The 13,619-nt window shown below is 35.9% G+C and overlaps 1 protein-coding gene across 1 annotated transcript in view; it reads right to left on the reverse strand.

Moving 5' to 3' along the window:
• The window catches only part of LOC150087615 (complement factor B-like), a 286,583-nt gene that overhangs the window by 122,414 nt on the left and 150,550 nt on the right, over positions 1-13,619 (reverse strand). Inside the window, exon 12 of the mRNA XM_090369826.1 lies at positions 11,671-11,877. Coding sequence (XP_090225952.1) covers positions 11,671-11,877 — 207 coding nt within the window. The remainder of the gene's footprint in view (positions 1-11,670; positions 11,878-13,619) is intronic.

Genomic DNA, 13,619 nt, shown 5'->3' on the forward strand with positions numbered 1-13,619 from the left:
AACTAGTTTATCCAAAGTCACTGCCTTGGTTCTCTCCTGGCCTCTACTGTACATATATTATAACTGGACACAGCTCTATAAATCATAAGTTGACTACCTTGGGAATCATCAATAACCCCTACTGTACATGTGGAGAAATTGAAGATTGGGACCATCTTCTTTATAACTGCCCAATTTATAACGATCTTCGAGGAACACTGTACACCAGACTCCAACACATACCTCAAGGACAGGAGCACCTGCTAATTTCTGAAGAACAATATTACAAATCATTAACGGAGTACGCACAGAACCTCTTTTCTAGGCGCAGGACTCCACAACCAACTCAAGCCAGGGATAGAAACCTGTAAAGGACTTACTCGAACTTGAAATAAAAAATCTGTACTTGACTGTTTTACCAGCATCGACTTGCTAACCCTGGAACATCCAGAGTACGATTAATTGCTAACTTTCCATATGGTTGGGTAGGCTCCAGTGGTCTTGACCACTCCACCACAAAATATAAGTCACACTCAGCACTCTCACTGAGTGGTTTTTCTACCCTTCTGGAGTTATCCCCTCCCCCTTTTCTCCTGGTGGGGCATATGCTCCATTGTCAATTTAGGAGATGGCCTTACCTACATCCCCTTACTCTTACTTTCATCCCCCATCTTCTTCCGTACACCCTGTACTGCTGCACTCTACCTTATTTTTTAATATTTTTTTATTTATTTACTTATTTTATTTTATTTTTTATTTATTTTATTTTATTATTATTTTTTTATTTATTTATTATTTTTTTTATTATTTTTTATTATTATTATTTTATTATTATTATTATCGGTTTTTTTATTTATTTATTTTATTTTTTATTTATTTTTATTTTTTTAATTTATTTTTTTATCTTTATTTTATTTATTTATTTTTAATTTTTTTTATTTATTTTTTATTATTATTTTATTATTTTTTATTTTTCTTTATTTTATTTTTTTATTATTTTTTTTTAATTGGTCTCCGTTCAGGAAGCTCAGGCGACCCTGACGGAGACCTGCCAGAGAATAATGGGCAGTCTGGCTACCTCCTAGTGGTGTGTGCGGGCAATGTGGGGTCCCATCTGGGGTCCTGCGGCCAAATGCCAGGACACACAACAGAACCCAACACAATACTACACATTCAACACACTACACTTTTTCTGGTACACAGTGTTCTGTATTTCTTCACGGTGTACATATGGTGCAGATGTGGGAAACCACAGGTGGCGCCCGACCCTAACACTATGCACACTATATCATCTGCATATTTTATGTGGTTTATATTCTTTCCATTTATTATTGTGACTCTTTTTTCTTCAACTGATTTCATTAGTTCCTCTAGGTATATATTAAATAAATATGGGGATAAAGGAAGTCCCTGCATGACTTCTTTCTCTAGCTCTTGTATTTTTGTAGAAACTGTTTGCAAACATGATTATTTCTAGATCAAGTGGAATTTTTTACAGTTGCTTCATTAAATATTCTCTTTTTACAGAGTCAAATGTCTGCTTCAAATCAATGAAGAAAAGATAGAGGTTTCTGCTGATTCCAAAATTTTTCTGCAATGACGTTTAGTGTGAATATTTGGAGTATTGTTGATCTGTCTTGTTTAAATCCTACTTGTTCTCTCTCTATTATTTTTCTTCATATATTTTAAGTATCCTATTTTGTAAGATCCTTATATTTTATATATATGATTTAAAAGGATAATGGGTTATAATTCTCACAATTTTCTTTATCTCTTTTTTTGTGTGCAGGTATTATTATTCCACTTTTCAAGTCTTCTGGTATATTTTGTGATTTGGCCATTCGCACACAGGCAAGACTTTTTTGGATTTATTGGATGATTTTTTTCTACTCCAGCTTGTTTGAGAGGCAACCAGAGGGAGTAACACTGTTGATCTGATTACCAGCAGTGATTATTCATGTATCAATAAACTGCAGATAAAGAAACCACTATGTGGTAGTGATCACAGTGTACCGATGTGGAATTTACTCACAGATGTAACTACCATTACGAGTAAGGGGAAAGGTTTGCTTTCATAAAGGTGACTACAGAGGTCTCAAATATTTTTTAAATTCTATACAGTTGGACCAATTGATGATGTTACCAACAGCAAATTCTAAATGTGAAGTATACAAGGAATTAATCTTGGAAGCTACTAGGCTTTTCATTGCAACTAAGAAATACTGTTCAAGGTTAAGGGCTAAATGGATGTCAGATGAACTAAAGAGACTTGTGGCACAGAATAAAAATACATGAGACGCATATAAATTATCAGGAGACACAGATGCCTATGGTATATATAAGCTAGTCTGTAATCAAGTCACAAAGGAGGTTAGGAAAGTGACTGCAGATTACGAGAAATCTTTGGCAAAGAATGCAATGAAAAACAGTAAGTATAAGCATATCCTCAACAATTGATGGTTCGATTGTTGAGGATTCTGCTCAGGTAGCTAACAAACTGAATGAGCATTTTGCATCTATATTCACACATGAGGAATTCTGTAGGGAAGTGGAGGCCAGAAGCTTATCAAACCCTAAAGTGCAGTTAAATGATTTTGTAATAACTGAGAGCAAAGTGGAGGAGAAATTGCTGAAGTTAAACATAAGAAAGGTACCTGGGGCAAATAGGATCTATCCAGTTATATTAAAGGAGGCGGGAAAGGAAGTAAGCAGGCTATGATTATGAGGGCATCCTCGGACTCAGGGGAGGTCTCCACAGACTGGAGATATGCAAATGTATCCCCAATTCACAAAGGGGGGATCGAAAGGTGACACGAGTAATTACAGACCTATTAGTTTAACTTCTGTTCCGAGAAAAATAATGACATCACTGGTTAAAAAAGCACTGCAGGATCATCTAGACAGGAATGCAGTTATAGTTCAGACATGGCATGGGTTTGTTAAGGGGAATTCTTGTCTGACCAATTTGATTGGATACTATGTTGTGGATACAAAAGAATTGGATGCAAAAAATAATTTTGATATTATACACTTGGATTTTAAATAAAATTAAAGAACTGTGAGAGGTGTTTTAACACTGCATTTCCTCTGAATTTCCACAGTTCTGTTTAGATACCCTCATTTCCAGGTGCTCATTCTTCATTTGCCTAATTGCTTTCTGAACTTCTTTTGTTATAGAGGGTGCTTTTTCTTTCCTATTATCTAAGGCAAGAATGTCTTTTTTTCCCCCTTTGAACAGGGTTTAGTAATATTTTTTTATCTTTTTAATATCTTTCCATATTTTTTTACCTTTTTGCATGTTTCGTGTTTTTATATTGTTTTTATTTTTCATTGTCAGTGTTTAGAGGGTGTATTTTTTAAAGAGTTCCTTTATAACCCAAAGAGACATATCATTTATATGTCTCTTTGCACAGCTTTGCTTTATCTTCAAACTATTTCCTTTTAGCAGCTTTAGCATTAGAATTAGTAGAGGCATTTGATGCAAGAAAGCAAGCTTATGCAGCATTAGCCAAAAAAAAAAATAAAAAATAAAAAAATAAAAATAATAAATAAATAAATAAAAAATAACCACTTCCACTTCACCCCTCTGTTCGTTCGAAATACCTGTCCAGCTGAGCCTTAAACTTATTTAGGCTATCAACTTCCACGACAAGGGATGGAAGTCTATTCCACCAACTAACCACCTGCTGGCTAAAGGCAAATTTCCTCACGTCTATCCTACATCTGTCTTTTCTCAATTTGAATTTATGCCCTCTCAGGTGATTATTCTGAAGGCTTTATTATTTGGGATATGTTAAATAAAAACTCGACACCGATTAATCATACGAAGCTACCTATTAAGGAAATTTTTCACTTAATTAAACTGTTAGTTGAGGCTAACTACATCACCTTTCGAGACAAGGTATACAAACAAATTTTTGGATTACCAATGGGTTTGAGCCTGAGTGGCTTAATGTCAGAGATCTATCTCTCAACGATTGAGCAGATACATTTGACACCTTTTCGAACCCGTATCACATACTATGGGAGGTATTTAGATGATGTTCTAGTTATTACTGATAGTAATACTATCCAAGACATTTTACATTCGTTTAATAATATTCATTCTAGACTTGAATTTACATTGGAAAGGGAGGATACGGATAGTAAGTCATTAAACTTTCTAAATTTCTTGCTTACCCGGGACTCGAATAAAATACAATTTAGCATATATCGAAAACCTACAAACACCGGTATGCTTCTACATTATAATAGCTATCACCCGTTCACCTACAAAAGATCGATTATCTTTAATCAATTTCTTAATGCCTATAAATATTCAACGACGGAATCTGCTTTGGACTCAGAAATACAAATATTAACCAGCAGATTCTTAAACAGGGGTTATTCCATTACCACAATAAACCGTATTAGGGTACAAGCTAAGGATAGGATACAAAATACTACACCAATCAACAATAGTAATATCAAAAAATACTTTATTTCTGTCCCATATGTTGAACAGTGGCACAAACAGATTAACAGATTCTTTAAAGATACCGAATTTAAAATTGTAGCTAGGCCAATACAGAAGTTACACACTATACTGAACAATCGCTCAGTTCTTTCAGTGTTCGCAACACAAATCAATGATCTGGTATACAACATTTCTTGCGGTGATTGCGACTCGTCTTATCAGGGTTCGACCCTATTTTCTCTTAATATTCGTGTAAATCAACATGAAGCCTCAGTTCGTGCTTCTCGTTCAGCTGCATCAGAATTAGCCTTTCATGCCATTAACGAAAAACATACTTTTTTATTTAACGAAGCCAAATTACTTAACGTTCAACGTAATTATACGCGACTGTTGATTGCAGAAACCATTGAAATTAGATTACACCAGAATTCCGTTAATGTTCGGCGGCCATATTTGATCTCCGATGCGTGGACCTTTACGCGTATGCGCGAAGACAAATAATCTCTATTTAAGTATTGGGTTTAACCCGATTCGGTAATTTTCATTCCTGTGATCACGACATACGGTCGAAAAGCGTTGGCAGCTTCAGGAAGGAAAATCGTTTTGAATATTTTCGTTGGATTCTTTTAATTGCGTTAATTTGATTTTTAATTGTTTTAAATTGATTTGAATTGTGTTAAATTGATTATTTAATTATTTTTATTTTACTCTGATGTACCGGTAAGTTTTCGATTTTTTTCGTTTTTTCCGTTTTAATTTCTGGATGGTATCATACGGAAGTGTTCTACGCACTATATTGAGGTAAACTCCTCTTATTATTTTACTAATTATAGAGTTTACATAAGTAAAGAACTCTTTGCTGTTTTTCTTTGCATCCCTTGCCAAAGATTTATCGTAATCTGCCTTCACCTGCCTAACCTCCTTTGTAACTTGGTTACAGATCAACTTGTATCTATCATAGGCTTCTGTGTCACGTGTTAATTTGTATGTACCCCATGCATTTTTCTTCTCTACCATATGTCTCATTAGCTCATCTGACATCCACTTAGGCCTAAACCTTGAACAATATTTCTTTAGTTGGCATGTAAAGTTTAGTAGCTTCCAAGATAAGTTCTTTGAATGCTTCCCATTTTGAATTTGCTGTTGGTAACATCATCAGTTGGTCACACTGTATAGAATTTAAATACTGTCTCAGTCCATCATAGTCGCCTTTACGAAGGCAATAACCCTTCCCTTTACCCCTAATGGTAGTTACCTCTTTGAGTAAATCCCACTTCAGCACACTGCGATCACTGCCACCTAGTGGTTCATTTACCTGCAGATTCTTAATGCATGAAGAATCACTACTGATAATCAAATCAAGAGTATTACTCCCTCTAGTTGCCTCCCGAACATGCTGATGTAGAAAACAATCATCCAATAAATCCACAAAAACCTTGCTAGCGTGTGAGTGACCAGCCCCCAAATTCCAGTCAATATCTGGGAAATTAAAATCCCCCATTATAAGACTCTCTGATTTACTGGCCCACTCTATTTCCCCGTACAGTTTCTTATTATACTCATCAGAGTCATTTGGCCTATAGCACACTCCTACTCTCAATTTAGATCTTCCAATGCTTATGCCACACCAAACAGACTCAACACTGCACTGTCCAGCAATGTCGACTGGCTTCACTTCCTTGGATTTTATGTATTTCTTAACTAATAGCATAACCCCTCCTCCCTTCCTATCCTGTCTATCCTTTCTGTAGACATTGTACTCTCCAAATTCCAGTTCTGCATTCCTTATACCTGTGTGACACCACGTCTCTGAAATCCCAACAATATCTGCCTTTGATGTTTTGAGCAATACCTCAAATTCATCGAATTTATTTACCAAACTCCTAGCATTGCCGTAGACGCAAGTATACACACACCTGTTCTTTTTCTTAGCTACCCTAACACAACTGTGTTTATTTGTACCCCAATGATTCCCAGCAGTCTCTGAAATATCCTGCATCTTATTTTCCAGGCTGCAGCTCATTCCAATAGATGCAGTGCAAGAATCCCTTTCACCTCTGCCAGTGGCTACTGTTAATCTATTAGTCCTTGTATCCCCCCCAATCTAGCAGTTTTCCGACCCACCTAACACTGCCTTGATAGCACCAGCAAACATTAGGTGGTAGATGACTTTCATCAACCATTGAAATACCACCACTTTGCTTATTGGAGGCTTGAAGTGGTGAAACCCATGTTTAGTCTCTAGAGCAAAGTTTCCGGCATCCCCCCCCCATACTTCTCCTTCAACCCATGCACGGTACTAAGTAGAAGCAGTCTCTCCTGTTAACAAGTACAGACCAGGCTGAAAAAAATTCTACCCCTTGAGCCTTGCACAATCTTTCCATGGCCGAATTGATCGACAAGGCTCTCATCATATACTCCCTCCTATCGTGTCTGGGCAGAATTGCAGACACTTTCAAATTCAACCCTAATTCACGGCTTTTTTTCAACAGTGACCTGTACTTGTTAAGTAATTCTGCCGGTCTCCTACTCTTAATATCAATTGTACAACTATATCACCTTTTGGTTTCTATTTGGTTTTTTAAAGTTTTATATTTTTCCCTTTTTTCATCAGTATTTTCTTTGTTTAGGAGGTTTTCATTTGTCTTTTTTCCATCCATACATCTAAAATTTCTCTTTTAATCTAAGGATTATTTGGTTTTGGTTTAGTTTCCAAGGTTTCTAAAGCTGTATCTTTAGTTATTTGTTTAGTTTTCTCCCATTTATTTTCCACAGATGATGTATAGTTTATATCTTTTAATTTTTCTAGTATTTTCCGATAAATTTCCTTTATTTTGTCTTCTTTTAATCTTGATATATTTAGTGTTGCTCTATTGTTGATATATTTAGTGTTACTCATTGGCTTCGTATTTTTAAATTTCCATTCAATTGTTGCTGCTAGCAGTTTGTGGTCAGTGTCAAAATCTGTACTTCTTAGAGTTTTAACATTTTGAATGGATGATTTCTAGTTGTTATTTATTAAAATGTAGTTGATGCCATTTTTTATATATTTATTGTTTAGTGTTGAGAGAGAAACTCTGCTATTGCCGGTCCCAAGCTCAGATGAGAAAGGAGGTGGGGGAGGAGCATACTTCATTTAAAAAACCCTGGGCTCTGCTGGCTCTGGCCGACAGTACCTAAGATGAACCCTTGCCTAGATTACAGGCAAAGATGGAGGATCTATCTTCAGCCACGGTGGAAGACTGTCACTCTTCCAAGGTACTGGTCCCATCTAAATGGTGGATTATGCAGCAGAAGAATGGCAAGCCAGCTGCGTTAGCATCAGCATTAGTAGAGGCATATGATGCAAAAAAGCAAGCTTATGCAGCATCAGCCAAAAAAAAAAAAAAAAACACTCCCATTTCACCCCTCCGTTCGTTCAAAATACCTGTCCAGCTGAGCCTTAAATTTATTTAGGCTATCAACTTTCACAACAAGGGATGGAAGTCTGTTCCACCAACCAACTACCCGCTGGCTAAAGGCAAATTTCCGCACGTCTATCCTACATCTGCCTTTCCTCAATTTGAATTTATGTCCTCTCAGGTGATTATTCTGAGCAAGAGGAAGAATCCCATCAGCAGTGAGCATGCTCAAACCATTCAAGGCTTTATACACCTCTATCAGATCACCTCGCCGGTGCCTAGTCTCCAGACACTGTCATTTGCAAAACTTAAACCTTTATTCGTAAGAGCAACCCTTTGTTCCATTTACTAATCTTGTTGCCTTTCTCTGTACTTGTTCCAGCAGCTCTACATCCTTCTTGAAATGAGGCCTCCAGACCTGCATACAGTACTCAAGGTGTGGCCTGACCATTGCCTTATACAAGTGAATAATCACCTCCTTATCTCTGCTAGAAAAATTCCTGTATATCATTGACAAGACACCATGAGCTACTCTCGTAGCCCATCTGCACTGCTCAGAAAACTTCATATCTGCCTGCACAATTATCCCCAGGTCCTTTTCATTGTCTACTACTGTCAGTGTAGTACCACCCCTGTCCACTTGCTACTCTGAGCTTTACCCTACATTTATGGTTCTTTATTTTTATTTTATTTTTTATCTATATATAATTATATGTGTGTTTCCTCTATTGTGTCAACTTTATTTGCCTGAAGCCCTATGGTCATTGGGTACTTTGTCTATCAGTTGCCTTTGTCCATAAACACTCTTCCTTTTTTCGTACTCCTTCTCCTTTTCATTTAATCTTTATTATGAATCAACAGGGCTTACCTTTATTTTTGATATAGGAAGCTTCTTTTCCAACTCTCCTTGTCCAACTCGCTAATAATTCATGGGGAAGGCAATATCAATTTTGCAAGACATTGTCATAAAGTTAGATTTTGGAGGTCTAAACTGGCTAATAATTAAGGATCGATTTTTTTTCTTTTTGGTACTGTAGCAGGAATTTTGAGTTAAATTTAGGGGTCTAATAATTGGATATGGGGTGGGGGTTATTCCTCTACATTCCTTACATAGAGAATAACATTCTACATCCTACATAGAGAATAACCCCCACCCCATATCCAATTATTAGACCCCTAAATTTAACTCAAAATTCCTGCCACAGCACCAAAAAGAAAAAAAATCGATCCTTAATTATTAGCCAGTTTAGACCTCCAAAATCTAACTTTATGACAATGTCTTGCAAAATTGATATCGCCTTCCCCATGAATTATTAGCGAGTTGGACAAGGAGAGTTGGAAAAGAAGCTTCCTATATCAAAAATAAAGGTAAGCCCTGTTGATTCATAATATAACAGAATATAGGAAATATCGAGCACTTAATAGCTCTCTAGTATCAAATTTAATCTTTATATAAATATAAAAACAAAGGCAACTGGTATATAGAAAGAACCCAATGATCATAATAGTATAATATGTAAGTAAGTAAAAGCTGCAGAGAAAAGAGAAGAAAGTTAAAAAAAAATAATAAAGCTGCAGAAAAATAATAATAAATATTTATGTAGAAATAAACAAATACTAATATATAAAATTATATTGTTGTATATCGCACAATCCTGGCATCACCTTCAAGTGTCAACCACCAGAACTGCATGGCAAGATGAAAATATTTCCACACATCTATTCAACAACTGTCTTTCCTCAAAGAATCCCATCATCTTTGAGCTTGCTCAACCCATTCAAGGCCTTATACACCTCAATCAGATCACTTCGCATGCCTCGTATCTGCACTACTCAGCAAACTTCATACCACACTGCACGATTACCCTCAGGTCTTTTTCACTCTCCACTTTCCTGAGTGTGGTACCAAACAGTTGGTATGTTTCTCTTGAACCTATATGCCATACTTTGCATTTGTCAATGTTAAACTTCAGCTGCCACTTCTCAGCCCATTTGCCCAACTTATCTAGATCCAGTTGCAGTAGCATACTGTCTTTACTGTCATTAACAACCCTGCCAACCTTTGCATCATCTGCAAACTTGGACATTAAGCCTGATATACCTTCATCAATATCATTGATGAATACACAAAACAATCCTGGGGAACTCCACTAATAACATTAGTCCACGAAGAGCAGTGTCCATTGATTGCCACTCTGTCAACTCCCAATCAACCATTCCTTTATCCATTGTAGTAACTTGTCCTTAATCCCATACTGCCTGAATTTGTATGGCAGTCTTCCATGTGCAACAATATCAAAAGCGCTTCTTAAACCATGTATATGATATCAAAATTATTTTTTGCATCCAGTTCCTTTGTGATCACATCATAGTATCCAATCAAACTGGTCAGATCTTTAACAAAAAAAACAAATCCATGCTGTAACTACTATTACAGTCTGGTCTAGATGATCTTGCAATGCTTCATTAACCAGTGACTCCATTATTTTCCCTGGAACACAAGTTAAATTAACAGGTCTATAGTTACTTGTGTCACCTTTTGAACTCCCTTTTGAATTGAGGATACATTTGCAGACGTCCAGTCCATGGGGCACTCCCGGAGTTCAAGGAAGCTCTCATAATTATAGCTAAGGTTTTGCTCACTTCCTCTGCCACCTCCTTTAATATAACTGGATAGCCCATCCACCCAGGTGCCTTTATGTTTAGCTTCAATAATTTCTCCACCACTTTTCTCTTAGTTATTACATAGCTCCCTGTTAGAGTTTGATAAACTTCTGGCATTCCCCTCCTTGAATAACTCGTCATGTGTGAGTGTAGATGCAAAATACTTATTCAGTTTATCAGCTAACTGAGCATGATCATCAATAGTCAAACCATCTATGTTAAGTGGACCAATCTGATTCATCCCTTTCCCTCTAGAATTTACATAAGTAAAGAACTCTTTGCTTTTTTTTCTTTGCATCCTTTGCCAAAGATTTCTCATAATCTGCCTTCGCCTGCCTAATCTTCTTTGTGACTTGATTACAGACTAGCTTATATCTGCCATAGGCTTCATGTCACCTGATAAATTTATATGCATCCCATGCATTTTTCTTCTCTGCCATGGGCCTCATTAATTAATCTGATATCCATTTAGGCCTAAAACTTTAACATTATTTCTTAGTTGGTATGAAAAACCTAGTAGCCTCCAAGATTAAGTCTCTGAAGGCTTCCCATTTAGAATTCACCATTGGTAACATCATCAGTTGATCCCATGGTATAGAATTTAAAACTGTCTGAGACCACTGTAGTCACCTTTACAAAAGCAAAAGCCCTTTCCTTTACCCTTGATGGTAGTTAAATCTTTAAGTAAATCCCACATCAGGACATTGTGAACATGTGCCACAACCAGTCAGTATCCTTTTATTGTCCAACTTCAAACTCACAGAACCAACTTTTTTACTTCTTCTTTTATTTTTTCAGCTTCTGCTTCTGAAACAAACCACCCTTTATGTGTATTTCCTGAAAATTATAATCAACAGAAATTCAAGTCTAAAGGAAAACATTTATAATTCAGTACAGTACTAGAGTATGTTTATTCAACTATATCATTTTCTTCATCTTCTATACTAGGTACCTAATATAAGTTTAAATTTCTTCACATTGTTTACAAAATAAAATTAAAATCTAATACTTTTTTTCAGTTGAAGCATTTGTGATGAGACAAAGGAGAATGATGGTGTATCAGTGTTTTATAATGTTTAGGGGAGGGGATATGTCTAAGCATAAGCCTGGAAAATATACACATGACTATAATAATGTATTTTATATTTGTCAAACAGTTTTACTACCTACCAATGGTTCCATCAGTAATTTCATCAACAAGCCATGAAAGAGTTTTGTAGCTATCTAAGAGAAAGACATGTTCCTCTTTTGAAGAGGCAATTTTATACAGTGCTGCATGTTGTGGATTTCCTGTAATACCAATGCAGTAAATTTCTACCCCTGCATCCTTTAATGCTTCTGCTTCCACCTCTGGATCACCACCCATATTTGCTCTTCCTGAAAATATGAAATATACACACAATATGCTTGAAATAGTTGCTATTATACAGAAAAAATTAAGTATTTTAAAATTGAGAAAAATATAAACTGGTGTTTAATATCTTCTGACAATTAAATTGCAAGTAACTAATATGTCATAAGGTACATACAAGAAGTTTTTATACATGAATAAATTAAAGTTCCCTGCCATATTTTTGAAGCTGTTTACTGCCGCCCTTGAGGAAGCTTTCAGAAGATTAGACTGCTTGCAGAAAGGAGTCAATGTGAGTGGAGAGTACCTTAACCATTTACGATTTGCAGACGACATCGTGGTCATAAGCCATGATCCCAAAGAAATAGAGGAAAATCTTAATTAGTTATGCAGAGTTAGTAAGGATTTTCAACTAAAGATGAATATGGCTAAAACAAAAGTAATGATGAACAAGTATGCCACAGAAAGGGACATAATGATTGAAGAAACAGTAATTGAAAAGGTGGAGTCATATACTTATCTGGGATAAGTTATTAGCTGTAATAGATAAATGGCTGGAAGTCAAGAGAAGAATAAATTTTGGATGGATAGCATTCACAAAATAAAGTCACATACTGTGGAGTAATATCCCAGTTTGTCTGAAGTGTAAAATAATGAACAAATGTATACTCCCCACCATGACTTATGGAAGTGAAACTTGGGCACTCACCAAAAGAATGGAAGAGAAGCTGAGAACTACACAGCGAAGAATGGAATAAATTATATTGGGAATCACACTGTTAGATAAGAAGAGAAACACATGCATTAGGCAGCAAACTCAAGTAAAGGACATTCTTATCAAAACTAAAGAACTAAAATGGTCTTGGGCAGGACAAATAGCTCGAAGACATGATGACAAATGGACTAAGAAAATAACAGAATGGTACCCAAGAGGAGCTAGAAGAAAACCTAGAAGACAACAGTGGAGATGGATAGATGAAATTCATGAGTTGTGGGTAGTAAATGGATGGCCATTGCACAACACAGAAGGAACTGGAAAGTTGCTGGAGAGGCCTTCATCCTGCAGTGGATTGAAAATGGCTAATGATGATGGTGCCATATTTTTTCATGTCCAGTTTAGTACACTTTTATCTTAATTTTTTTTTTTTTTTTTTTGGAACAGTTTATACTTGTTCAATCACAAGTTTAGGAGTCAAAAATGAAAAAAGACATTAAAAGGTTAATGTGGGCTGTCTTCTATTGCTTTACAAAGAAAACAGCCCATATTAACTCTGTACTTGGATAACATCTGTACTTGTACTGTATCTCAATGTTTCTCAACTTGTGGCCTGTGAATAATATCTGGAAGCCTATGAAGTTTATGCTAAAGTAAGTTAAGATTCAAGTAAATTTAGAGCAAAAGCATAGGGCAAACAAGTGCTAAAAAACAGCAGCAGGGAAAATTACAGAGGAATTAATCAAGGTTCATTCAGGCAGAAATGGAATTCTAAATGAAACACAGCATAGTTTTGTAATGAACATCATATTTACTTTTTTGGGATGTATCAGATCTTTCAGACCTGATTCACCTTGCACCCTAGAAGCATTTTAATTGACCCCTCAAGGGAAATGCAGTGTGACCTTGACCCATGACATTAAACAATGATGATGGAAAATGTCTGGTTTTAGCTGATCAACAAAACTATAAAATTAAAATGTAATTTAAATATTACTTTAAATCAATTTAAAATGATGATATTCTAAAAAATTATGACAAATTATGAGTGAT

This window comes from Mastigoproctus giganteus, chromosome 3 (assembly GCF_048544385.1).
Source record: "Mastigoproctus giganteus isolate SK-2022 chromosome 3, ASM4854438v1, whole genome shotgun sequence".
Taxonomy (NCBI): Eukaryota; Metazoa; Arthropoda; class Arachnida; order Uropygi; family Thelyphonidae; genus Mastigoproctus; species Mastigoproctus giganteus.